Source organism: Hemiscyllium ocellatum, chromosome 1 (genome assembly GCF_020745735.1).
Source record: "Hemiscyllium ocellatum isolate sHemOce1 chromosome 1, sHemOce1.pat.X.cur, whole genome shotgun sequence".
NCBI classification, from domain to species: domain Eukaryota; kingdom Metazoa; phylum Chordata; class Chondrichthyes; order Orectolobiformes; family Hemiscylliidae; genus Hemiscyllium; species Hemiscyllium ocellatum.
The window spans coordinates 84,282,798-84,309,845 of NC_083401.1; the positions used below are offsets into that span (position 1 = coordinate 84,282,798).

At 43.1% G+C, this 27,048-nt stretch overlaps 1 protein-coding gene across 4 annotated transcripts in view; it reads right to left on the bottom strand.

The window, feature by feature from the left end:
• adamts6 (ADAM metallopeptidase with thrombospondin type 1 motif, 6) overlaps positions 1-27,048 on the bottom strand; it is a 326,411-nt gene that overhangs the window by 280,683 nt on the left and 18,680 nt on the right. For 3 of the 4 annotated variants that reach the window (XM_060823800.1, XM_060823780.1, XM_060823810.1), the window contains exons 2-4: positions 17,705-18,060; positions 16,431-16,795; positions 15,241-15,412 (exon numbers count right to left, since the gene is read on the bottom strand). In XM_060823800.1, the coding sequence (XP_060679783.1) occupies positions 15,241-15,412; positions 16,431-16,795; positions 17,705-17,801 (634 nt within the window). In that variant the 5' untranslated portion in view covers positions 17,802-18,060. Of the gene's footprint in view, positions 1-15,240; positions 15,413-16,430; positions 16,796-17,704; positions 18,061-23,586; positions 23,710-27,048 lie in introns of those variants that run through there. The other variant, XM_060823790.1, reaches the window with a different exon arrangement.

Below are 27,048 nucleotides of genomic sequence, written 5' to 3' on the forward strand. Positions count from 1 at the left end.
TACCTCCCAAGGAAGTTTGAATAGACTTCCAAGTTTACAATCTTTTCCCAGTACTTTCTTCTCACTGTACTTTACAAGCTACAATAACCCAGGCCCAAAAATAGCCATAGCAAACAGGATCCTCAATATTAAATTCGGTCAAAGTTTAGAAATGATGTAAAATAATGCTTCTTCCAATGTATGCTCAGCAGAGTCAACATCAATATGCCAATTATTCTTCTTAACTGATTATGTGATGGAACTACAAAGGAATGTCAGCGGTAAAATTATTTTTTTAAAAATGTTTTAACCTATGTATTAAATATAGGAAATAATGTTGAGCTTACAATTTTACAAAAAGATAAGTATTGAATTAGGAAAAACACTGATGGCTATAGACAAAGTGTAGACAAAGAAAAACATGGTACAATGTACAACGTAAGAAATCCCACGAAGCTGAGACCATGGAACTGCTCTAATATTACATAGGTATTCTGCATTCATGCTTGATTTAATTTTGAAGGAGACAGAAGTTTTTTCCAGATATTTCATCAGTAAATCAAATACATTGGGCAGACCTCCCAGTAGAGACATTTTACACTATGAAAGGAATGCATTTGATGGACTAAATTTCATTTGTTTTATGCTTTATGTTCTTACATGTAGCAACAATTATGGACTTGGGTTTCATCTCATCTCAGCTTGAAATTCTTATGTTTCTCCATAGTACAACGAAAGAAAAATCAAGGCAAATTGGACAGGGAGGCCCATCTCTCCAATCCCACTGTAAACTAAATTCTACCTCCCCCACCGACTACCACCCCCCAACCCCAACCCGATCCAGCCTCAGTAATCGGGCAGAAAGCCAGGCCTTCACTATCCAGCAGCACACAAATTACAGAAACATCCCACACCTGTCCAACCCTCACTCGTTTCCTGCCACCACTAGTGCCTCAGTCAATTTTGGTCACGAGAGGTATGGCAATAGTAGTAGTGCCCAAGGCAGTGGCAGAAGGCCTTTATGAAGGAAGAAAAAGTAAATGCAGGTATTTTTCCTCTCCTTATTTCTCAAAACCTGACTTCTTTTAGATCTTGGTTCAGTTCAAAGATTGACTAAAAAAAAGTCAGTGTTTTGAGTTCCTTTAGCTTATTTTTGATAAGCTCCTACTTGGTAACTAAGTTTACCCAGCTCCCTGCATCCCAGTGCGCAATGCATAGATAATAATTCAAAACACGTGACACTGAGTCAGAATCAGGACCAAATCAAGTCAGCTGCAGAGGTCTTACTGACCAATGGCTGTAAGACTGTCCATGTCTCAGTTATGCCCTTCAGAGGTGAAAAATTGCCATCCTAGTCTAGTCTGGCCTACGTGTGCCTCCAAGTAAACAGCAATGTGGTTGGCTCTTATCTGACCTTTGAAATACCCTAGAGAGGTATTCAGTTGTATCAAACCACTGCAGAAAAAAACATAATGGGTGTACCTACCCAACATGGACTGAGGCGTTCAAAAAGGCAGCTCACTGCCACCTTCTCAAGGACAATTAAAGATGGCCTTGCCAATAATGCTCTCAACCCAAAAACAAAGAAAAAGAAAATGATTGCTGTATTAACTTATATGTTTCTTCGAGCCACATTGACACAGCATGCATGTAAGACACGTTAGTCTTTATCTCAAATTATAAAACAAGTTGTTAATTGGAGGTGGATGGGTTGCTACGCTTTGAAAATAGCAGTGCCCTGTAGAAGTGTCCGAAAACTGAAGTGGTGTCTGGGTTAGTCTGTGCTGCTCTCCTTCAAAGCTAATACATCTTTCGTGAAGCGCGATATCTAGACCTCAATACAGTATTCCTGATGCACTGGATTTCTTAGACATTCTATAAACTCAAATATAAAGGTTCAAACTCTTGCACTCAATTACATTTGTTTTAAAATTTCTAATTTTTTAAAACCTTTCTGTGTCAAGTGACAACTCCTAATTTACAGAGGGAAAGAACTAATTCAAAATCCACTTTGCCAATGCTACTCCTACAATACATCATGTGCATGTGACAAACATTTATCCCAATCAACAATACTAATACAGATTATCTGGTTATTTATCTCATTTCTAGCCAAGTTATTTTGCTGCAAACAAATTGGCTCCTATAACTTCTCTATTACAAGGTAACTGTACTTAAAGTACTTGATTGACCACAAAACACTTTAGGACAAACTGAAGATATGCATTTATGGGCAAGTTTGTTGTTTTTTCTTCATTCTTTATAATTACATTATTGGATTGATAAATGCTGTGACTAACAATCACCTAAAAGAGGGGTGAACATGTTAGACAGGTTTCTTCAACAGGTTGTGTTGTGATGGAGTTCAATATTAACCTATTAAATGTATGAACATTTTTGGAGCTGACTAACCCATTTTATAATTCCACTAGTTTGTTCAGATTTCCAACATTTGTATTATTTATGTTATAATTAGGCAAGTGTAAATAAAATGAATTATTTCGTTAATTCGAATTTTCTTTTAGTTAAAAAGGCAGTCCTTATTATACTGTTATGAGTGTATTAGAGAACATTTTCTCTTGTTTGAAGGATGTAAGTGACTCAACTATACACTCTGGATAATTGTGGACTAGATTAGTAGTTAACTGAGTTTCATTGTTTTTCTTTCTTCTTTAGTATCATTCCTTTGAATTTTGATGATTATATATTTAAGATCTATTTTTATATTAATGTTTGTGCTTGAAAGTTCTGTTTATTTTTGTAAATCTGTCAAAATATTAAATTTCTAATAAAAATATCTTTTAAAAAAAAGGCAGTCCATCAGTGTACACCAGATTTATTTATATTTTATGATCCCTGTTAGATTCACATAAGCAAAAAAAATGGGAAAATGCCCTATTACAAACTTTACATCAGGGCTATTCTTTAATCAACAACTAAGAAGCTATCTCCCCTTGCCTGCCAACTTGGCTTTCATTCTGCTGCTCTACCAAATAATTAACCTGAAATTGGATGTAGTCGGGTAAATGTATTGTGAACCTGCATCCCTTCCAGTTTGCAAACCCGACCTGAGCATTAACGCTGTGTTACACTTTACCACTATTATAAAGGAACTTTTCTATGAAAATTGATAATTATACCTCTCCAAAGATTACATTAGTACTAAAAAAATGAAAAACATGAACTTCCACATAATATCATTTAAACATTCATGCAGTTCTATTTAGAATTTTCTTATATATTTAATCGTAAATAACATTATGAAGGTGTAAGGGGTACTGCACCTTTGAGAGAGTTAAAAGCTAGCAGAACTACTTGATGAAGCGCTAAGTGTTCTGAACAAGGTAACAATGTAACATTTAGCTAGGTTGCCTAGAGACAGAAAAAGCAAATTCAAATTTGGCCAATCAGTTTAAATTACGCCTCAAAATACTAAACTCCAATCAAGTTTGAATTTAGTATTTTGACAATAATCCAATGAAACAATCAAATGCTTTGGGTATAAAATGGGAAAAAAATTGAACAGTTTTTTGAACCGTGGGCGGCACGGTGGCACACTGCTGTCTCATAGCGCCTGAGACGCGGGTTCAATTCCCGACTCAGGCGACTGACTGTGTGGAGTTTGCACGTTCTCCCTGTGTCTGCGTGGGTTTCCTCCGGGTGCTCCGGTTTCCTCCCACAGTCCAAAGATGTGCGGGTCAGGTGAATTGGCCATGCTAAATTGCCCGTAGTGTTAGGTAAAGGGGTAAATGTAGGGGTATGGATGGGTTGCGCTTCGGCGGGTTGGTGTGGACTTGTTGGGCCGAAGGGCCTGTTTCCACACTGTAAGTAATCTAAAGTTGGAGGAGAACTGCCAAAAGACAACAGATGTAGGCTGCTAGTGAGAACTCTTTGAGAGGTACCTGTGGGGAGAAAGAGTTTGCAGAGGAAAAAAAATCAACACCGAGCTGGAGAGCAAATCTACAGAGGAAGATACACAGAGAGAAGATTCGACAGCTGGCTAGTTTCAAAATTTGAATTTTTCTGTAAATCTTAATGGGGGGTTTTTATTGCACTAGTATTGTAGAGAGGAAGGTAAAGGATAGGTTTAGAAAAATGAGTTGTAAATAGTTGTAAGTTAATTATTCTCTGTTAGGCTTTAAAAATTAAAGCTGTTAATTTTTAGTTTAAATAGTGACTTTTGGGCTAGTTATAGAGTCATAGAGTCATAGAGTCATAGAAATGTAGAGCACAGAAACCAACCCACCTGCCAGCACCCAGCCCAAATCCCTCCAAACTTTTCCTTTTCATATACCCATGTTGTAATTGTACCAGCCTCCACCACTTCGTCTGGCAGCCCATTCCACACACGTACCATCCTCTGTGTGAAAAAGTTGCCCCTTAGGTCTCTTTTATATCTTTCCCCTCTCACCTAAACCTATGCCCTCTAGTTCTGGACTCCCCCACCCAGGGAACAGACCTTGTCTATTTATCCTAGCCATACCCCTCATGGTTTTATAAACCTCTATAAGGTCACTCCTCAGCCTCTGACGCTACAGGGAAAAAATCCCCAGCCTGTTCAGCCTCTCCCTATAGCTCAAATCCTCCAACCCTGGCAACATCCTTGTAATTCTTTTCTGAACCCTTTCAAGTTTCACAACATCTTTCCGATAGGAAGGAGACCAAAATTGCATGCAATATTCCAACAGTGGCCTAACCAATGGCCTGTACAGCTGCAACATGACTCTCAACTCCTGTACTCAATACTCTGACCAATAAAGGAAAGCATACCAAACACCTTCTTCACTATCCTATCTACCTGCATCTCCACTTCAAGGAACTATGAACCTGCACTCCAAGGTCTCTTTGTTCAGCAACACTCCCTAGGACCTTACCATTAAGTGTGTAAGTCCTGCTAAGATTTGGATTCTGAAAATGCAGCACCTCACCTTTATCTAAATTAAACTCCATCTGCTACTTCTCAGCCCATTGATCAAGATCCTGGTGCAATCTAAGGTAACCTTCTTCGCTGTCCACTACACCTCTAATTTTTGTATCATCTGCAAACTTACTAACTGTACTTCTTATGCTCACGTCCAAATCATTTATATAAATGATGACAGGAGTGGACCCAGCACTGATCTTTGTGACACTCCACTGGTCACAGGCCTCCAGTCTGAAAAACAACCTTCCACCACCACCCTCTGTCTTCTACCTTCGAGCCAGTTCTGTACCCAAATAGCTAGTTCTCCCTGTATTCCATGGGATCTAACCTTGCTAACCAGTCTCCTATGGAGAACCTTGTTGAATGCCTTACTCAGGTCCATATAGATCACATCTACTGCTCAGCCCTCATCAATCCTCTTTGTTCCTTCTTCAAAAATACTCAATTAAGTTTGTGAGACATGGTTTCCTTCTTTGCCTCTCAAATTTTACATCATGGGTTAAATCATTTCTGTGTTGCAGGTTTAAGTTAGCGGGGGGGGGGGGTTGTTTACCCCATGTCATAGCAGTTTGGGGGCTCGTTCAGGATTTGAACAGTTTGGGGGCTTTTGATCGCGATTTGAACAGTTTGGGTCTTGGATTTGGGACTTGAACTGGTTTAGACAGATTTGAATAGATTTGAGGGTATGAAAAATCCCAGCAGGTTGAAACACTTACAGGTTAGTGTCCTTGACCTTTAAATAAAACGTAGGTGAGACAATTTGTTTAATTTTGGTGACTTATGATTGATTAAATTAAAAGGAGTGAAATGGCTCTTAAATTTGCTAAAAAGGTTCTGTGATTTGAAAATAATTCTCAAATTTGCCAAGAAATTTTGAGGAAGCAAAGAAAAAGGCCATACTCTTAGAATTAGCATATCAGTTAGATTTGAGTTTAACCAAAGACAAAAGTAAAGCTGAAATTGTAAGGGAGTTACTTAGGTGTGTCAGAGAAACAGACAGAGTAGAGGTAGAAAAACTTAAATTACAGTTGAGGAAAATGGAGTTAGAAGATAAACAAAGGGGGGGGGAAGAGAAAGGGAGCTGAGCAAAGAGAAAGAGAAGAAAGGGAAAAAGAAAGAGAGAAGGTTCTTAGCTGAGCAAAAAGAGAGAGAATTTGAGAAGATGCAAATTAGTCAGCAAAGTCAAATTAACAGGATGGGGATTAAAACAGAAGGTAGTGATATACTCAAATATGTCAAAACTCTGCCACATTTTGATGAGAAAGATGTTGAAGCTTTATTTATTTCATTTGAAAAATTGGCCAAGCAGATGGAGTGGTCTGAGGATTTATGGGTAATGCTAGTTCAGGCTAACTGGGAGGCAGAGCTAGTGAGGTATTTGCCACGCTGTCAGATGAGGGGGTCAAGAGGTTAAGCAGGCTATTTTGAGTGCTTATGAATTGGTACCAGAAGCATATAGACAGGGGTTCAGAAACATAGAGAATCAGCCAATTCAGACTTATGTTGAGTTCAAAAGAATTAAACATAGCCATTTTGATAGATGGGAGCATTCTTTAAACATAGATAGGACCTTTGAGGCTCTACGAGAGATTACTCTGCAGGAGGAGTTTAAAAACTCACTTCCAGAGATGGTAAGAATTCACGTGGAGGAACAGAAAGCTCAGGAAGTGAGAAGGGCAGCAGAATTAGCAGATGAGTATGTGTTGGTGCATAAGACAAGCGTCAGGCCAGAATTTCATCCTGTGAGGGACAGAAGTTGGGAGAAGGGAAGATCCTACACTACGAAACCAAGAGTAGAGTACACTGGTAAGAGTTTACCACAGGATAAGAAAGAAACCCAGAGGGTGAAAAGGAGGTGAAAGTCTTCAGGTGTATCCACTGTGGTAAACTGGGACACGTAAAGTTGCAGTGCTAGTCATTAAAGAAAGGCACTATAGCAAAAGATGTGTTATAAAAAAGTTAAGCCAGTGACATTAGTGAAGGTAGTAAAAGAGACCCCAAGATGAGCCGAGGAGCTGCAGGAGAGTGCACGGCCGAGGCAGAGTCTGGGTATGGAGTTAGTACCAAAGAATTTGCCTCTGTGGGTAAAGTTTACTCAGAAGGAACAGGGGGAGAAGGACAAGAAGTTATTATTTTGAGAGATACAGGATTTAACCATTCACCGATTGTGAGAGATGAGCAAAAATGCACTCTTTCTGATCAGTTACTGGAGAGTGTGGTAATTTGTGGGATAGATGGACAGAAATTTAATGTTTCCCTATGTAAGATCAGGTTGGAGTGCCAACTCAAGACTGGGGAAGTTACAGTGGGAGTGATTGACAGAGTGTCAGATCCAGGAATTCAGTTTGTTCTTGGGAATGATTTGGCAGGATCCAAGGAGGGAGTGACACCCGTTATTGTGGAGAAGCCCAAGGAAGACCAAGAAACTTAGGAGTTAAATCGGAAATATCCTGGTACTGTATAGTCACCAGATCACACTAGCATAAGTCACAGCATGAAGCGAAAAGTAAAAATAAAGACGAAGGAGTTGAGGTTCAGTTAGCGGATACCCTGTTTGATGTAATGTTGCAGGAAAAACCTGAACAGGTGGAGAGTCAGACAGAAGTGTTTAGTCCTAAAAGGCTAAGGGACTTGCAACAGCAAGACAAGACAATAAAAGATATATATGTGGATGTGTACTCCGAAAAGAAGGCAGAGGATATTCCAGAGGGTTATTACTGAAGGATAGAATCTTCAGATGGAAATGGAGACCACGGCAGGTTAGTGCAGAGGAGAAATGGGCCGAAGTGCACCAGATTGTGTTGCCAGAAGTATACAGACAGGAGGGGTTATGGGTAGCACATGAACTACTTATAGGAGGTTATCTAGGGGTATGAAAGACTCAGGCTAAGCTACAAGAACATTTTTACTGACCTGGAATGCACAAGGATGTGGTTAACTTTTGCTACACAAGTCATACATGCCAAATGGTAGGTAAGCCACAGGCAGTAATAAAACCAGCATCTTTGTTGTCAATTCCCCCATTTGAAGAACCTTTCATGTGGGTTATAATTGACTGTGTAGGTCCCTTCCAAGAACTAAAACTGGGAACCAGTACTTGTTAACCATAATGGATGTGTCTCCCAGATTTCCAGAGGCAATTCCAGTATGGAGTCTCAAGGCAAAAAAGGTGGGAGAGTAGTTAGTAGCTTTCTTCACATGGTATGGGCTACCCAGAGAGATTCAGTCAGACCAAAGGTCAAATTTTACTACTAGGCTGTTTAAGGAGCTAAGGATAGCTTAGGTATACAGCACTGAATCCCAGGGAACTTTAAAAAGGTGGCATCAGCCCTTGAAGACCCTTTTGAGAGCATAGTGTCAGGATTACCTGAATGATTGGGATAAGGTATCCCATTTGTATTGTTTACCATTAGAGATACCCCAAATGAATTTACTCAGTTCACTCCCTTGGAGTTAATATTTGGGTATGAAGTGAGAGGCCCTTTGAAATTAATTAAAGAAAAATGGACAGGACGAAAGTCAGAGATCTCACACTTCGATTATGTATCGGAGGTGAGGGAGAGACTAAACCGAGTGGTTGGGTTAGCTAACCAGCACTTAAAGAGGGCACAGTGTAGAATGAAGCAGGTGGCAGATAAAAGCTTTGAGGCTTGGACGTTTTCCCGGAGGATGACATGTTAGTACTATCACCAGCGATAGGAGATCCCTTCAAAGCTAGATTTAGTGGTCCCTATCAAATTGAGAAAAAGTTGAGTCAGGTGAACTATCTAGTAAAAATGCCAGATAGGAAAAAGAAGGTATCATGTATGTCACGTGATCATGTTGAAACCATATTGTGCTGGAGAGAAGGAACTGGAGAAACAGGTGTTAATTACTGCCCCACAGAGTGAGGAATCCAACCCAGATGATGGGGATTTTGATGTGCCTCAAAATAGATTTAAAAATAAAGAGGTTCTTGAGGAGTGGAATAGATTCAGCTATCTGTCTCATGAACATAGAACAGAGTTGAAAGGTTTGTTACATTTGTAAGGATATATGTAAGAATCAGATGGGAGGAATAATGCTATCGTACATGAAGTAGATGTAGGAAATACTGCTCCGATAAAACAACACTCCTGTCGGCTTAATCCTTTCAAAGCCGGAAAAGTCCAGATGGAGCTGGAGGCCATGCTTGCTGAGGACATCATCAAACCAAGCCAGAGCGAGTGGAGTTCGTCGACCATCTTAGTTCCCAAATCAGACAGAACTCAATGATTTTCTGTGGATTATCGGAAAGTCAACGCCGTTACAAAATCAGACGCATATCCAATTCCTAGACTGGAGGACTGTATCGAGAAAGTCGACAAATCAGTTACATCACCAACTTGGAATTAATGCGTGGTTACTGGCAGGTCTCTTTATCAGAGTTGGTGAAAGACACTTCTACATTTGTAACCCCAAACGGGCTATATCAATTTAAAGTGATGCCCTTTGGAATCAAGAACGCACCCGCCACATTCCAAAGACTCATGAACAGAGTTGTGGCTGGGTAAACAAACTGTGCAGTCTACTTTGACTATGTCATGATCTGTAGTAAGTCCTGGAAAGATCAGATGGTACAATTGGCAGAGCTGTTTGAACAAATGCGAGAAGCAAAACTGGTAATAAACTTAAATAAAACTGAATTCGCGAAAGCAAAGGTGATATTCTTGGAACATAATATCAATCATGGAAGGTTGAACCCAAGGACCGCAAAAACTAAGGCCATCAAGGAATTTCCATAACCATCCTCGACGAAAGAGATGCTTCAATTCTTAGGACTCAGCTGATTCTATCAGAAATGTGTTCCAAACTTCAGCAGTGTAGTGGCACTTTTAACCGATTTGTTGAAGAAGAACACAACGTTTCGGTGGACTCAACCATGCCAGGAGGCATTTGACCATTTGAAATCAACGTTAACCACTAAACCAGTTTTAGCTACACCAAGCTTTTCAAAACCTTTTAAAGTCACCATCGATGTTAGTGACACAGGAGTTGGAGCTGTACTGCTACAGGAAGATGAGGATGGGATTGAACTGCCAGTTGGTTGCTTTTCAGAGAAACTGAACACCCACCAGAGGAAATACTCCGCAATCGAAAAAGTTTGGTACTGGCAATACAACATTTTAATGTGTATGTCATGAACAATGTGTCGGAGATGATTATGCACACGGATCACAGTCCACTTACATTCTTAGAACGCTTTAAAGACAAGAAAATGAGTCTATTTTGTTGGAGTCTTATGTTACAGATTTTTAATTTAAAAATCATACATGCAGCCCCTCACCAGACTGTAATTGCAGATGTTTTATCATGGATATAACTGATAATGTTTAGATGATATTTGTATTTATTCAATGTTTTACATATATTTACAATATCTGGGAAGAAGTTAATAAGAACTTAGAATAAGATTTTCTGTATGGTATGCTAATATGTTCAAAGAATAGAAAAAAATGAAGCCATCTCTTCATTATGATGTTTTTTTTCTTAAGGGGGGAGGTGTTATGAAGTTGTAAGAGGTACTGTACCTTTAAGAGAGGTAAAAGCTAGCAGAATTATAGCACCAAGTGTTCTGAACAAGGTAACATGGGTTAAATCATTTTGTATTGCAGATTTAAATTAGTAGAGGGAGTTTAACCCCATGTCATAACAATAGTACTTCTTTACTAATCTACAAAAAGATGCAAATACAAAGAACAATAAAAGATAACTCTTACAGTCATCCAGATGCTGCTGAGTTAAAGTCATTGATTTAATAAAACTTGTGTTTATCTAGTGTCTTTCACAATACCAAGTTGCCCCAAAGCATTTTACAGCCAATGAAATAATTTTGAAGTAAAGCCACCATCGTCATTAAAGAAAGTGGATTCTGGATCAGTGGTGCTGGAAGAGCACAGCAGTTCAGGCAGCATCCAAAGTGCAGCAAAATCGACGTTTTGGGCAAAAGCCCTTCATCAGGACTAAAGGCAGTGAGCCTGAAGCGTGGAGAGATAAGCTAGAGGAGGGTGGGGGTGGGGAGAAAGAAGCATAGAGTACAATGGGTGAGTGGGGGAGGGGATGAAGGTGATAGGTCAGGGAGGAGAGGATCGAGTGGATAGATGGAAAAGAAGATTGGCAGGTAGGATAAGTCCAGACAAGTCATGGGGACAGTGCTGAGCTGGAAGTTTGGAATTAGGGTGAGGTGGGGGAAGGGGAAATGAGGAAACTGTTGAGGTCCACATTGATGCCCTGGGGTTGAAGTGTTCCGAGGCGGAAGATGAGGCGTTCTTCCTCCAGGTGTCTGGTGGTGAGGGAGAGGCGGTGAAGGAGGCCCAGGACCTCCATGTCCTCGGCAGAGTGGGAGCGTAACCAACTCATCCCACACGGACTCCACACCACCTTTAAACCAGCAGAGTTCGAACCCGAACAGGACAAACACTACAGACTACAGATTCAAAAACACCAGCAACAGTTCTCCTTCAAGATCCTCCGCTTCACGCTTGCAGCAATGCGCCGGCACCTAACCTCTCTACAGTCACCCCTGCCTCAGCTGAGGGCCACACTCTCTCAGAATTGCAAAGGACCCACTCTGTACTACATCCTCAGGAGAATTCATACTCTCAACAAACAGTATTTCAATTCTATCTTAAAAATCAAAAACTGGAAGTACAACAAACTTTTATCTACCCACCTCCATAACCAGCGCTCCTCAAACATTCCAGAAGAATCCTCTGGCCTCAGAAATAACTCAGACGCTATTTGCCATGCGGCTGATGCAGCTAAAACCTCCACGCTGATTGATGATGCCACTTCCGCCCCCATCATGGCCACTCCCAAAGCCACTTCCGCCCCTCACAATTCCTCATGCATCACACGTGACATCACTTCCACCCCTCACATCATTGCTGATGCCACATGCTCAATGACTTCTGCCACCCCTACTGCCGTGGTCACCACCACTTCCACCCCCACCAGCACAACTCATCTGCATTCTGCTTACACGCCCCCCCACAGACCCCACTGTCACTATCCCCACACCCCCAGAACCCCGAGGGGAACACTACCCCTGCTCATGACTCCACCCCCATTTCCCCCCACCATCACACCCACTCCAGTTACTGGCTTCAACCACACTCCCAGCTCCACACCCACACCAGATCCCAGCTCCAGCCCTGCCGAGTTTTCACCATCCCTCCAGACCTCCACCTCACTGAGGACGAATGATCAGTCCTCAGCAAAGGACTCACCTTCATCCCCTTCCGTCCACGCATCAATGAATTTAATACACGCAGTGACGTCGAACAATTCTTCTGTCGCCTCCGCCACCGAGCTTACTTTCACAATCAGGATTCCCGCCCACCTTCCGAGGACCCCTTCGCCCACCTCCAACACACTGCATCCACCTGGACACCCCGCGCTGGCCTATTACCTGCCCTCGACCTCTTCATTTCCAACTGCCACCGGGACATTAATCGCCTCAACCTGTATACCCCCCTCCCCCACTCCAACCTCTTACCCTCACAACACGCAGCCCTCCAATCCCTCTGTTCCAATCCCAACCTCACCATCAAGCCAGCGGATAAAGGGGGTGCAGTGGTGGTCTGGCGCACTGACCTCTACACCGCTGAAGCCAAATGCCAACTCGAGGACACCTCTTCCTATTGTCCCCTCGACCATGACCCCACCCCCCATCACCCAACCATCATCTCCCAGACCATACAGAACCTCATCACCTCAGGAGATCTACCCCCCCCCCCCTCCCGCCACAGCTTCCAACCTCATAGTCCGGGAACCCCGCACTGCCCGGTTCTACATCCTTCCCAAGATGCACAAGCCTGACCACCCTGGCCAGCCCATTGTCTCAGCATGCTCCTGCCCCACTGAACTCATTTCTACCTACCTCGACATTGTCCTATCCCCCTGGTCCAGGAACTCCCAACATACGTTCGAGACACCACCCACGCCCTCCACCTCCTCCAAGTCTTCGGTTTCCCCGGCCCCCAACGCCTCATCTTCACCATGGATATCCAATCCCCCTACACCTCCATCCGCTATGACCAGGGCCTCCAAGCCCTCCGTTTTTACCTCTCCTGACGTCCCCAAAAGTACCCTTCCACCGACACTCTCATTCGTTTGGCCGAACTGGTCCTCACCCTTAACAATTTCTCCTTTTGAATCCTCCCACTTCCTCCAGACCAAAGGGGTAGCCATGGGCACACATATGGGCCCCAGCTATGCCTGTCTCTTGGTTGGCTATGTAGAACAGTTGGTCTTCCATAATTACACCGGCACCACTCCCCACCTCTTCCTCCGTTACATTGATGACTGCATTGGTGCCACCTCGTGCTCCCGCGAGGAGGTTGAGCAATTCATCAACTTCACCAGCACATTCCACCCTGACCTTAAATTTACCTGGACCTTCTCTGACACCTCCCTTCTCTTCCTGGACCTCTCCATCTCCATCAATGACAACCGACTTGACACTAACATTTTTTACAAACCCACCAACTCCCACAGCTACCTGGATTACACCTCTTCCCACCCTACCTCTTGCAAAAATGCCATCCTGTATTCCCAATTCCTCTGCCTCCGCCGTATCTGCTCCCAGGAGGACCAGTTCCACCATAGAACACACCAAATGGCCTCCTTCTTTAGAGACCGCAATTTCCCTTCCCACGTAGTTAAAGATGCCCTCCAACGCATCTCGTCTACGTCCCACACCTCCGCCCTCAGACCCCACCCCTCCAACCATAACAAGGACAGAACACCCCTGGTGCTCACCTTCCACCCTACAAACCTTCGCGTAAACCAAATCATCCGCCGACATTTCTGCTACGTCCAAAAAGACCCCACCATCAGGGATATATTTCCCTCCCCATCCCTTTCCACCTTCTGCAAAGACCGTTCCCTCCGTGACTACCTGGTCAGGTCCATGCCCCCCTACAACCCACCCTCCCATCCTGGCACTTTCCCCTGCCACCGCAGGAACTGTAAACCCTGTGCCCACACCTCCTCCCTCACCTCCATCCAAGGCCCTAAAGGCGCCTTCCACATCCATCAATGTTTTAGCTGCATATCCTCTAATATCATTTGTTGTATCCGTTGCACCAATCAACCACACCGCCCCGTGGCCCAACATTTCAACTCCCCCTCCCACTCTGCCGAGGACATGGAGGTCCTGGGCCTCCTTCACTGCCGCTCCCTCACCACCAGACGCCTGGAGGAAGAACGCCTCATCTTCCGCCTCGGAACACTTCAACCCCAGGGCATCAATGTGGACAGTTTCCTCATTTCCCCTTCCCCCACATCACCCTAGTTCCAAACTTCCAGCTCAGCACTGTCCCCATGACTTGTCCGGACTTGTCCTACCTGCCTAGCTTCTTTTCCACCTATCCACTCCATCCTCTCCTCCCTGACCTATCACCTTCATCCCCTCCCCCATTCACCCATTGTACTCTATGCTACTTTCTACCCACCCCCACCCTCCTCTAGCTTATCTCTCCACACTTCAGGCTCACTGCCTTTAGTCCTGATGACGGGCTTTTGCCCAAAACGTCGATTTTGCTGCACTTTGGATGCTGCCTGAACTGCTGTGCTCTTCCAGCACCACTGATCCAGAATCTGGTTTCCAGCATCTGCAGTCATTGTTTTTATCTCATTAAAGAAAAGTAGCTGACACCAAAATTATGTTGAGCAAAATTTCATGAACAGTAATATGGTAATAACCAGATAGTCTGTTTTTGAGATGTTTGTGGAAGGATAAATATTGGCTTGGACAACAGTCAGATTTCCACTGTTCTTCAAAATAAGACATTGGAATATCTCACATCAGCTCAAACAGCAAAGGGGCCTCAATTTAACATTTTATCCAAAAGACTACATCCCTGAAACTCAGCACTTCCTCATTACTGCACTGAAGTACAAACATAGATTCTGTGCGAATGCCTCTAGAGCAGGGTTTGAACACATTAGTTGTTAACCCAAGACGATATCTGTAGCTGAAACTATGTTGGTGGAGAAACTGTTAACTGATAAACGCAAATTGTATTTTGACGATTGTCCAATTCTGAAGATGAACATTTTTCATGAATAAAATTGTTTTTTGCTACAACTATTCAATTTAATATTACCGTGATTCTGTTATAAATCAAAATGTAAAATTCAATGCCATATTAAGTTTAAAAATTAACTGCTGCACTAACGTTTTCAGTCTTTCTGTGTGTTTTTCAGTAATTTGAGTTCATATAATATTTATACACACAGTTAAATACTACATATTTTTTGAAAGAGAAAAAAGCTGTCCCTTTATATTATCCAATACGATATAAGTAAGTTACCTGGAACTCCGCAGTTTGACATGTTCATTTGATGCCGCTGCCGAATGGAGGAACGCTTGTAAACAACATGAGGGTGTCCTTCTGTATACGTAGACTCACTAGTATTGTCTTCAGATATATCCTGCAATGGCTCTATGAAATACTGATCTTCTTCTGTTACAATCACCCCATGCTTTAGAGAACAGAACAGATCATTAATGCAAGTAAGAACTTTAGAAGTTTTAGGAAATAATCTGAAACAACTTATTTCTATACTGTAGTACAGATACATCTGGTTTGCGCATAATGAATGTTTCAATTTACATTAACTCATATTGTAGGATAAATTGTAACAAGAATATGAATAATTAAATGTAATGAGCAATTGAGAATACACATTATCCAAAAAAATCAGAAATAATTAAATTTACTGTCAATTGAAAGATATATTATTAACTTTACTTCTTAGTGTGATTTTGTTTTCCCATTCACCTAGATATTTAAATAGTTGTGCCTTTATTGCTGAAGAGTTGCTAGTAAAGCATTAGTTATCATTCCTACATTTGTTATCCAGCTTTCTTCCAAAAATGTAATCCAGGCTGACTTCAATGCATTTTATTACTTCAAAATAACATATTATCCAGGCATTTGTAAGTATGATTTGAATCCACATGAAATGTGCCACTGTTGTTTATTAAAAACCTATGGACACTGTAACATATTTGAGTGTTCATGCAAGCAGGAAAATCTCGTTAATCCTCCCTGTAAGTTACCAGAAACGTACTGTTCCATTACATTGGGAGAATCCTTATGATAAACTATTCATCATTTGTAAGCACTGAAGAAACAGCTATTCACCCTTACCAACCAATGCAGCTTTTATTACATCGCCAAGAAACACGGATCTTTGTCAGAATTCTGCACTTTGCTATGCTGCACAGGAAGTTTGATGATCGTACGTGCTTCTGAACAACATTCGGTCTGCAGAGGCCACAGAAAGGGACCTGCCTCTTTAAGATCTGGCTACCCTTCCCACTGCGGCGGATCATATGCAAATTAGCCATGTGCAACATACAGCAGGCAGCTGTTTATGCTTGGATTCCTTCAACGGTTCCCTGAACTCAGTTCACGTTTCTGTACTTGAGAACAATGCAAGCGACTGAAGAAAGCAACATCTTCAACTTGAAAAGTAAGTTTACCGTTCTACTCACCAGACCATTGCAGTTACTTAAAGCCACTTGTGTAGTGTTGTGTTCATGGAGTACATATCCCACGTAATGGCAATTATCAATGAAATCGTGTTTCCACTCAGGACCATCATTCCCCCAATATTCTACCGTAAAATGTCTGGAGATTAATTTGGTGTTTAAACTCAAGTTTAAGTGAAAGTGCTTTCCATAGGCGGAGAGTCTGTAAAATAATTTAGATTCAGTTGGTTCATGAGGTGTCACATCCGAACTCCTCTTCCGCCTTGAGCGCTTGCAGCTTCTCCCACTGACCTTCAGGAAATCTCCGTTATGGTCCACTCGGGCAGGAACCGTCAGTTGATAATGTTCAAGGTAAGAAAGGAACTCCTCTGTGAAACCGTAAGTCGGATAGATCCAGGAAATAGGCGTGAAAGGAAAGAAACAGGACGTGACAACGTGCTGTACTACTAAAACACTGATCATAATCATTCCACTGAATGGAAACAGAAAGTATTTCAATTATATTAAGTTGGAGTAACGACATGGCCTGGGCCAGTACTTGATCAGTTAATGTTTCATATAATCAGTGGGACAATGTTACATGCAGCAGGTTTAGAAGGACAGAGACTTTTAGGGCGGCAGACTAATGCAGCAAATGGCAGCAGTACCATGTCTCACAGTCCTCCTATCATTTTGCATTGACAAAACAGAGACACACGTTTGTCACAGAAACACAGATGTTGTTACTAGATGCAAAGTCCAATCAAACACGAATTAAATAATCCGTTCTGGACCTCGTTCTGCTTGGAGCAAATTAGTTGTTGCCAGTCTCCACCTCCCCCCAGAACAGATTGCATCAAATCACCATTAAATGTACCCCCACATATTTCACAGAATTGTCTTAATACCGAAATTGTGATGTTGCAATCAGAGAGAAATGCAGATGTTTTCTTAAAATAAATGACAGACAGTTGGAACAACTAAGCGTGAACTAGTGCCAATAAAAGGCAACCTGGCTTATTTCAGTGTGAGCTGAAAATGTGTTGCTGGAAAAGCGCAGCAGGTCAGGCAGCATCCAAGGAGCAGGAGATTCGACGTTTCGGGCATAAGCCCTTCATCATTATGCCCGAAACGTCTCCTGTTCCTTGGATGCTGCCTGACCTGCTGCGCTTTTCCAGCAACACATTTTCAGCTCTGGTACTCCAGCATTTGCAGACCTCACTTTCTCCCCTTATTTCAGTGTGAACCTGGCGGTGATGTGGCTGCAGAGTGTGTCGGTCATACCAAGATGATCCTACCTTGAGAACTGTAAGAAAGCCTTGTGTCACTGTCAAACTCCGAAGCAGCCATGGCCAGGCTCAAAATCCAGGTCACTGTCTTCCACAAAATTTCCATAATTTAGTGAACCTCAAGCTGTTCGTGGCTACCTTTGCGCTAGACGGTTTGGTGGGCTCCAGAAGCGCACCGGACCAAGCCCATTGGGCGGGCGGAGCCCCCCGGCGCGTTTCGGAGCGCCTCAGCACCGCAGGGCCCAGCCGTTCGGGCAACAGGCCGGCTCGCCACTCATCCCTGCGCCCACAGCCAGCAGCACAGCGGCACAACCGGCAGCACCCACACTCATTGGCCGTTTATTCCGACTCAGTCATCCGTATGCCTGCAAAAAGGGAGCAACACGTTTTAGTTAAAGATGCCATTGTCCACTGGCCTTCAGTCTTTGCAATGGCAATCCCAGCAGCGAAACCGTCGCGTTTCACAGATGTTTTTCTGTTTTACAACGAAAATAAATTCCGGCTTACTGACCCTGCAACTTTGCAAAGGTACGGGCTGTAGAACCTTGAAAGGCTCAACCCGTGAGGTAGAAGCAGAGGTAAACACATACTCCTCACCCTCTTTCAATTCCAGGGATTGTTGACATCTTCATGTCCGCTTTCTCGCACGAAATAACGCAATTAAGAAACTGCAGCCGATTAGCTCAAACTCCTGTGATGTCTTTACTAACTTTCAAGACTCAGTCTCAGCAAAACAAAACATCCGGCTCTGGGAGCAAGGGGCTCTTTCAAACTGAGTTTCTTTTTAATCATGAGTTGGTAGTTCAATGCTTTTCTGAAGTCATTTCTCTTTCCCACAAACCTGCGTCACCACAGCCTTCGGTATGAAATTGAAGTGTGAGACTCCACTTGAAGAATGGGCCTCTTTTGTGGAGACTCAGTACGGACAATGTTTCCAACAAAGCATGAAACTCCTTGTGGAGAGTGATTCTCCCTGCACAGAGTGAATCTCCATGGGCACAGTAAGACTCCGTGTGGAGAGAGACTCCATGTGGAGAGTGAGAGAACCCCTGTGTAGACAATAAGACTGCATGTGGACCTTGAGATTCCACGCGGAGAATGAGAGTCTTCATGTGGAGAGAGGAAGATCGTGTGGGGACTGACACTCAAACCGCATGCACAGAGTGAGACTCCACGTATGGAGAGAGGTTCCATTTATTTGAGGCCACCATATGGGAAAGCTGAACTGTCAACAAGCCAACTTTCATTTGCTGCTGCACTGACGCCCAATTTTCATAGCAATCCACTGTGGCCGCCACCACCAATTAGAGTTGGCAGAGTCTTAATCTTCCTACTTGGAAAAGGAGAGAGAAAAGGAAAAGGAAATAATGTGGAGGTTACAGGAGGGAAAAGGTGAGGAGGAAGGGTGGAGGAACTGAACAGATACATGGAGGATGGAAGGAAGGAAAGTTGAAAAACAAAGATATAGAATAGGGGTTGGGGGGGGGGTAACTGAGCCTGAGGCAGCATGGAGGGAGGTAAGTGTGTAGAAAGAACAGAAAGACAAAGTGATGAAGTAAAGGGATAACGAATTAAAGGACAGGATGGAGGAAGGGAAATGATAGAGAGGGGAGGATAAGGAAATGTAAACATAGAGAAAAAAGATGACAAGAGTGGATGAAGAGAGAGAGGCCAACAGGCAAGGAAGCCTGGGAGAGAGAAAGTGGGAAGGCAGGACAGTTGGGAAAGATGATGAAGGAGGTCAAAGAGGGATGGAATGAGTGAATGGGAAGGAAGGCAGAGTTAAAGAGAACAAAATAGAAGAACAAGCTTGCAGAGGCATTGCAGTAGCAAGGAAGATGATGAACTAAGAATGGTTGGGGACTTACAGAGAAGATTTGGGGATGTATGTGAGGAGGTAAACATTAGCAGATGGAAGATGGCTGGGAGGTAACAGATAAGCTGTAACATTAAATCACATGATTTTAGGGGTTGTGTGCTAACATGAAAAGAGAAATGCTTGGCAGGGAGAAAACAAAGGGTAGGAATAAGTAGGTCTTTTACCAAATGGTAGGTAGTAACTGATGGGGCACCATAGGGAACAGTGCTACGACCCCAATTACAATATATAATAATAATTGAATGAGGAAACTAAATGCAATACCTTCAAATTTGTAGATGACACTAAGCTGGGTTGGGGTGGGTGGGTGCTGGTGGTGAACTGTGAGGAGGATGCAGAGATGCTTCAGTATAATTTGGACAAGTTGAGTGAATGGCCAAGTGCATGGCAGATCAGCTGTAGTAGCAAAAACAGGAAGGTATGTTATTATATGAATGACAATAGATTGGGAAAGGGAGAGGTGCAATGAGAGATGGGTGTCCTTGAACACCAGTCCCTGAAAATAAGCTTCCAGGTGCAGCAATGAAGAAGTAAATGGTACATTGGCTTTCATTGTGAGAGGATTCAAGCTCAGGGGTAAGGATACCTTACTGCAATTATGCAGGGAATAATTGGGACCACATCTAGAATATTGTGTACAGTTTTGGTCTCCTCCTCTGAGGAAGTATGCTCTGACTATGGAGGGAGTGCAGCAAAGATTTACCAGACTGATTCCTGGGAATGGCCAGGCTGACATGTGAACAGAGATTGGATCGGTTAGGACTATCTTTACTAGCGTTTAGAATAATGGGGGGGGCGGAGTTGGGAATGTCATAGAAACTATAAAATTCCAACAGGGCGAGACAGGATAGCTGTAGAAAGGATGTTCACAATATCCAGGGAGACTAGATCAAGGGGTCATAATATAAGGATATAAAGTGGGTTACTTGGGACTGTGATCAGGATAAATTTCTTAACCCAGAGAGTGGTGAGCCTATGGAATTCTCTACCACAAAAAGCGATTGAGGACAAAACACTGAATGTTTTCAAGAAGGAGTTAGATACAGTTCCTAAAGCTAACGGGAACAAAGGATGTGGGGGAAAAGCAGGAACTGGGCACTGAGTTGAAAGGTCAGCCATGACCATATTAAATGGTGGAGCAGGCTCAAAGGGCAGAATGTCCTACTCTTGGCGCTATTTCCCGTGTTCCTATGTTCCCAATACTGGAAGTAGGGAGGGGAGACTGAAACAGATAAAAGAGGAACAAAAGGGACGGGGTTGAGGGGATAAGATAGGCAGAGGAGTGGGTAAGCTTTAGAGAGAAGGCAGGAGAGCAGAAAAAGGAAGAGGGGAGGGGGAAAGAAGTAAGACATGAGGAAAAGGGAATACAAGTATGGGTGTAGGAAATAAATGAATGAAAGCAAATAAAGGTAATTACTGAGGATAAATCAAAAGTAGAGATGATGGGATTTTCTCTGCGTTAAATTTGTTTTCAAAATGTAAGAATTTGCTAAGAAGCTGTCCGAGCAGTGGAAGATGGCAAGTAACCAGCACATGAACAAGGCAGAGAAGCAGGAATAAGAACAAAGTGTAGAGAAACAGGTGTCAGAAGAACACATGAATGAGTAGTAATGGGGATCTGAGGAAAATAACGAAAGCAAAAAGGAAAACAGATGGCAATGGGAAAATTGCAAATCAGAAAGAGGTGGAAAATAAGAAAGCAATGGGAAAGGAAGTGTCGATGGCGAGAGAGAGGGAGACCAGCGAGAAAATGAGAACAGGTAGAAAGAATCTGGGCCATAGCGAAGCTAATAAGTACAAATCAATATTCCTTCATTATCACTGTAACTACCCTTTCAAAAGTACATAATTTGTTATAAAGCTCTTGAAACCTCCTGAGATATGAAAGGCATGATGTAAATGCAAGTCTTTCTAGGGCAAAATAAAGGAAATATGTAAAGTGAACAAGAACCAGGAGGGGAGGGCACGTTAAGAGGACAGAGTGCGTGGGGATAGTGTGGCCCATGGGATAAGGAGCAAACAGCACCAGGAGTGAGCCCCGAGTCTCGGAAGACAGGGGGCGGTCTCTCCCCGCTCCAAAGCGAGCGAGGTCACAGCGGGACACCGGCCATGTCCTGAGAGCGACCTGCAGCTAGCTCCACACTCCCCCCAGCCGGCACCGAGAGAGTTCCAGCGAGCACAGGGAGGGGGGGGGGGGGTGCAGAGGGAAGCTTTCAAGGCGGCGAGACCTGCATCACTTCATTGGAGTTAACATTGGAGTCAGTGTCTCAGCCTCCCCCAAGCCAAAAGGCTAGCCCTCAGACTAAAGCAAATCGGGTTTTCCACCCGACCATGACTTCCAGTAAGATCCCATTGTTATAAAGGAAGCAGCAAGAGGTGGAAAAGGCGAGCCTTCTCACTGACATTATACTTTATCCGCACATGTTAATAGCCGGATAGATTTCCAGCTGAAATTTAACTATCATTGGCGATATTGCTCTCATATAAGTCAATGCAAAAAGATCTGGTGACTTGGCGAAACAAAGGGACTGGAACATGTAGGGTGTTTTATTTGAAAGCCCCTAAATCATGATTTTTTTTCTACGTTGGTCGAACTTTTATCCTAACCCAGTGAAGCTGAAGCTGGGGCACTGAAGTGAACAGTAACTAAGTGGAAACAAAAGGCCGATAAAAGTCACGCTACCCAAGTGGCTGCGAAAGCTGGAGTGTAGTGGGTCTCTCCTGGAACGTAAAAGGTTAGAGATTGAAGATAAGGGCGCACCACACACTCCAAACTTTGGTGCAAGTGGCTGTATATGTTGCTAGGGAAGTGAAGGGGGGGGGAGGGGCACAGTTCGATATAAAATCCGCGGCTTCCCGTTTAAAACGAAGTGGCAAGACCCGCTTCTTGCATTGAGTGGGTTAGCAGTTCACCGAGAAAGAACAGCAGCCCCCTGATCGCACTCCCCCACCCACTCCCCACCATCACCCCAAGCTCTCGGCAGGGCTCCGCAGCTCCTAATATCTGACCTCCTTAAAATTAAACACAAATGATAGAGCCGTGTGCTCTCTGGTGGGATCCTCCTTTTCACCAAATTCGGGTCAGGCATCACCAAGCCAGGGACACAAAACCGGACTCTGTGCGAACGTCACCAGTCGTGTTGGGTTTTTATTTTTAAAATAACCTGTGCTCGGTTTCCTGCTCCGTAACCGAGCGCGTTTCCCAGGAGCTGTCAAGATTCCGGTTGGACAATCCCAGATTTCTCAGTGAAGGAGCTACGAAGAGGCGAGACAGTACAAAAACACAGCACACAGCTGGTTACTCAACGTCAGCATTTCAGTGTCAAAACTGAAGGGAAATTAAAACTTTGCATACATGGGGAGGAAATGGAATAGGCTCCGTACAGTCAATATGAAGTAACATTCAGCAGCTCATTCCCAGACAGCAGCACTAAATCTATTTGGATAAAACGCGTGTGACCCAGACAGTTGGCATTTAGCCCAAATACATTACACCGGCCGCTCAAATAAAAACAAGCGTCTCTGCAACAATGAAAGTATTGGAAAGTCTGCACCTTCTCACACACATTTCGGGCTGGTTTCTGTTTTTTATATAATTATATAACTTGCTTTCTATACAGTCTAACTCCCAGCGTTCGGTTAGCTGGATCGACGCATCTTTAAACCTCCCCTCACAAATCACACGAGGTGCAGATTAAATCGAAGAACACTATTCTGGACGGGGTTTGTTACTCCCCTACAAGCGTTTACAAGAAATGGAACTATATCACTTTCCAATGCTCGAGGACAGTATCTGCTGAATGAGGGGTTAGAAACAGATACTCGCGAGAAAAAAAGACCCCAAACGATTCCTCCCGTCCAGTCCATTTTCAGCGATCAAACAAGGGTAAACTGTGTCTGCTGTAGTGTCCAATCCCACTCATTTACAACACAATCTGCAGTCAGCTTCAGCAGAAAACCGACAATTTGAAATAAACAAAAGGGTCGGTAAAACATTACGAGTCGCCTTTACCGTTTTCATCTTCATTCTGGGACGGGTCTAAGTGCAGCTCTCAAACAATAGACCGTGCACACTGGCGATCCGTACCAATCAATTGTACTCTCTCGAAACCACAAGAGTAATTTCCATCCAGAACAGAATGCTGCAGTTTGGAAGGGGGATGGGGGGATGGGGTGGTGAGGGTGGGGGGGGGGGGGGGGGTTGGATGGTTGTGGGGGGGGGGGGAATGTGTTGGGGGGGGGGAGCTTACAGAAGTTACTGACTTGGCAGAAACCGGGATGCCATCAGCCACCACCAAGCAACCTAAGATTTCTTTCCTTGACTGACTCCGCTCTCCAGAGTAGCTGAGCTCGTACCCAGCTCCCTAGGACACTTGGAGAATGAAGGCAGGCAATATAACAAAGTCTATGAAACAGCCCGGTTTGACTACCGGCCTTCAGCCAAGTTTAGACTTGCAATCTGGCAATCCGATGTGTGCTACACAGCGTACTTACGTCAGTGAAAAATGCAGATGTGCTTTTTTCATGGACCGGTTGTGCGCATGTCTTCTGGATCACGTGAAGGGGAGGGGGCAGTGATGGGGTCCAGTCAGGGTGAAACTGGCATAGCAGAGCCCAGCATCGAGCAAACTTCAACAAATGCTGCAGATTCTCTTTAAAAGAGGAGCAACTGGCCAGCCCACAGCCTCTGTTCATAGTAACAAGACATTTGAACGGCACTGAGTTTGGTGCTTCAGCTCACATTCAAAAGGGAAAACATTGATAATTTGCCATGGCCATATTTTAAAGTTACCATAGAGGTGTTTCAGATTGTTAAATTCAACTCGGTGAAAGTACAGGTAGCATCGCTTTCTTGCATTAGTTTTTCACTTAAGATGGTGTCATCTTTAATGTCAAGTCCATGGGGGCAGTTTATTACTGTTGGAATGTATTTTTTATGAGGAAAAAGCTCAACACAGTCACAACCATGGAAGAGACATCGTTTTTAGTTGGAAAAGCTCTTAATAAATATGATGGAAATTAGAACGGATGAGAAACAATTTAACTGTTTATATTCCAGTGGAAGTCCCAGCATAAACTATTAAATAACCTGAGGATATCACAGCATTTCTCGCGGAAATATATCTCTGTGCCAATGAAAAAAATTAGTCAATTGTTAAGTTACACTACAGAAATTAATCTCTACATTTATCAGTGTGGGGGGAGGGTGTATTTAAACGTTTAAACTCGATCACGAAGGGAACAGATACAAAATTAGAAGGACGGGACTGACTAAAAGCTGGGAGTACTTTGAGCTTGAATGCTTTTAAGTTAAAACCCAACAGGAAGAGGTTTGCGCATTTTTCCCCCAAGGACACTTATTACTGGCCAAATCCACGGTCTATGTGAGCTATGGTCGCACAGAATAGGATAACGGGTTAGCATTAGTTGCAAGACATTGTGTGCTACCAGTAAAAAGCAGGCTAGATAAATACCAAGCACCCCGGTGAGTGTAAGACGGGGTTTGCACTACCCGTTCTAAGCGACTGTAATATCAAAGAACATTAAATAAATGAAAAGTCTTACAGAACTTGGCAGAAAGTTCAATCGAACTGTGGTGCGCTTTTGGTTTACAATTGAAGGTTAAAATGACATTAAGCAATTATAGCCTGTAGGTCCCATAAGATAAACGTATTTGAGATAATATTGTAAAATTAAAATAAATTGTAAACCATAAAAAAAGGCTATGCTTTTCAGCCTTACCATAAGCGAAGGTTTAAATCAGAGGACGCTAAAAAGCAAAGATACGAATTTGACCTATTGCTGTATAAACGTTTGTAAGAAATGGTCGGTAACAATTTGTGCATTTATTTTAATCAGATTGAATCATAAAGTCATACAGCACAGAAACAGACCCTTCAGTCCTTCTCATCCATGCCAACCAAGTTTCCCAAACAAAACTGGTCCTGCCTGCGTATTTGGCCCATATTCCTCTAAATCTTTCCTATTCACATACCTGTCCAAATGTCTTTTAAACGTTGTAACTCTACCTGCATCTACCATTTTCTTGAGCAGTTCATTCCATACTAAAATCTGTGTGAAAAAAAGCTGTCCTCAGGCCCCTTTTAAATCTTTCTCATCTAACCATAAAAATTTGGCACCTACATTTCAACTCACACACCCAAGAAAAGACCCTTGCTATTCACCTTATTTATGCCCATTGTGATTTTATAGACCTCTAAAAATCAGTCTCCTATGCTCCATTGAAAAAAGTCCAGCCTCCCCATATAACTCTAACCCTCATGTCCCAGCAACATACTGGTAAATCTTTTCTGAACCCTCTCCAATTTAATAATATCACTCCTATAGCAGGGTGACCTCAACTTTACAGAGCACCCCAAAAGTGGCCTCATCAACGTCCTGTACAATCTCAACATGATGTCCAGACTCCTAAACTCAATGGTCTGAGCAATGAAGGCACACTGTCTACTTGTAATACAACTTTCAAATAAATATGTACCTGAACACCTTGGTCTCTCTCTGTTCTGCAACACTAACCAGGGTCCTATCTGTATCTGTAAAAGTTGTGCCCTTGTTTGTTTTTCCAAAATGCAATATCTCACATTTATCCAAATAAAACTTCACCTGTCACTCCTCAATCCATTAGTTTAATTGGTTAAGATCCCTTTGTAATCAGAGATAACCTTCTTCACTGTCGACTATCCCGCCAATTTTGATGTCATCTGCAAACTTATTCAGCATGCCTTCTAAATCCAACTGGTTTATATAAATTACAAACAAAAGTGGACTCAGTACCAATCCTTGTGGAACACCATTGGCCATAGGCCTCCAGTCCAAAAAACAACCCTCCCCTACCATCCTTGGTCTCCTACTGTTAAGTCAATTGTTTATCCATTTGGCAAGCTCTCCCTGAATCCCATGTGATCTAATTTCACCAATTAGTCAACAACCATGTGAAACCTTTTCTAAGGTTAAGGTTTTCTAGTCACATACAGCCGTCATCAATGGTTACATTCTCAAACAAACTCAATCAAGTTTGTGAGAGAAGATTTCCCATGCACAAAACCTTGATAACTATCCTTAATCAAAGTTACAAATCACACAACACCAGGTCAAAGTCCAACAGGTTTATTTGGAAGCACTAGCTTTCTGAGCGCTGCTCCTGACAACCACCCGATGAAGGAGCAGCGCTCCGAAAGCTAGTGCTTTCAATGAAACCTGTTGGACTATATACTGGTGTTGTGTGATTTTTAACTTTGTACACGCCATTCCAACACCAGCATCGCCAAATCATACCCTTAATCAGTCCTTGCATCTGCCAATGCATGTAATTCCTATCTTTTAGAATCTCCTCCAACAACCAACCCACCACCCATGTCAGACTCTCAGATCTATGGTTCCAGCAAGCTCGCGTTACACCCTTCTTAAATAAAGGCACAGCATTAGCCACTGCCCAGTTCTCGGGCACACATTA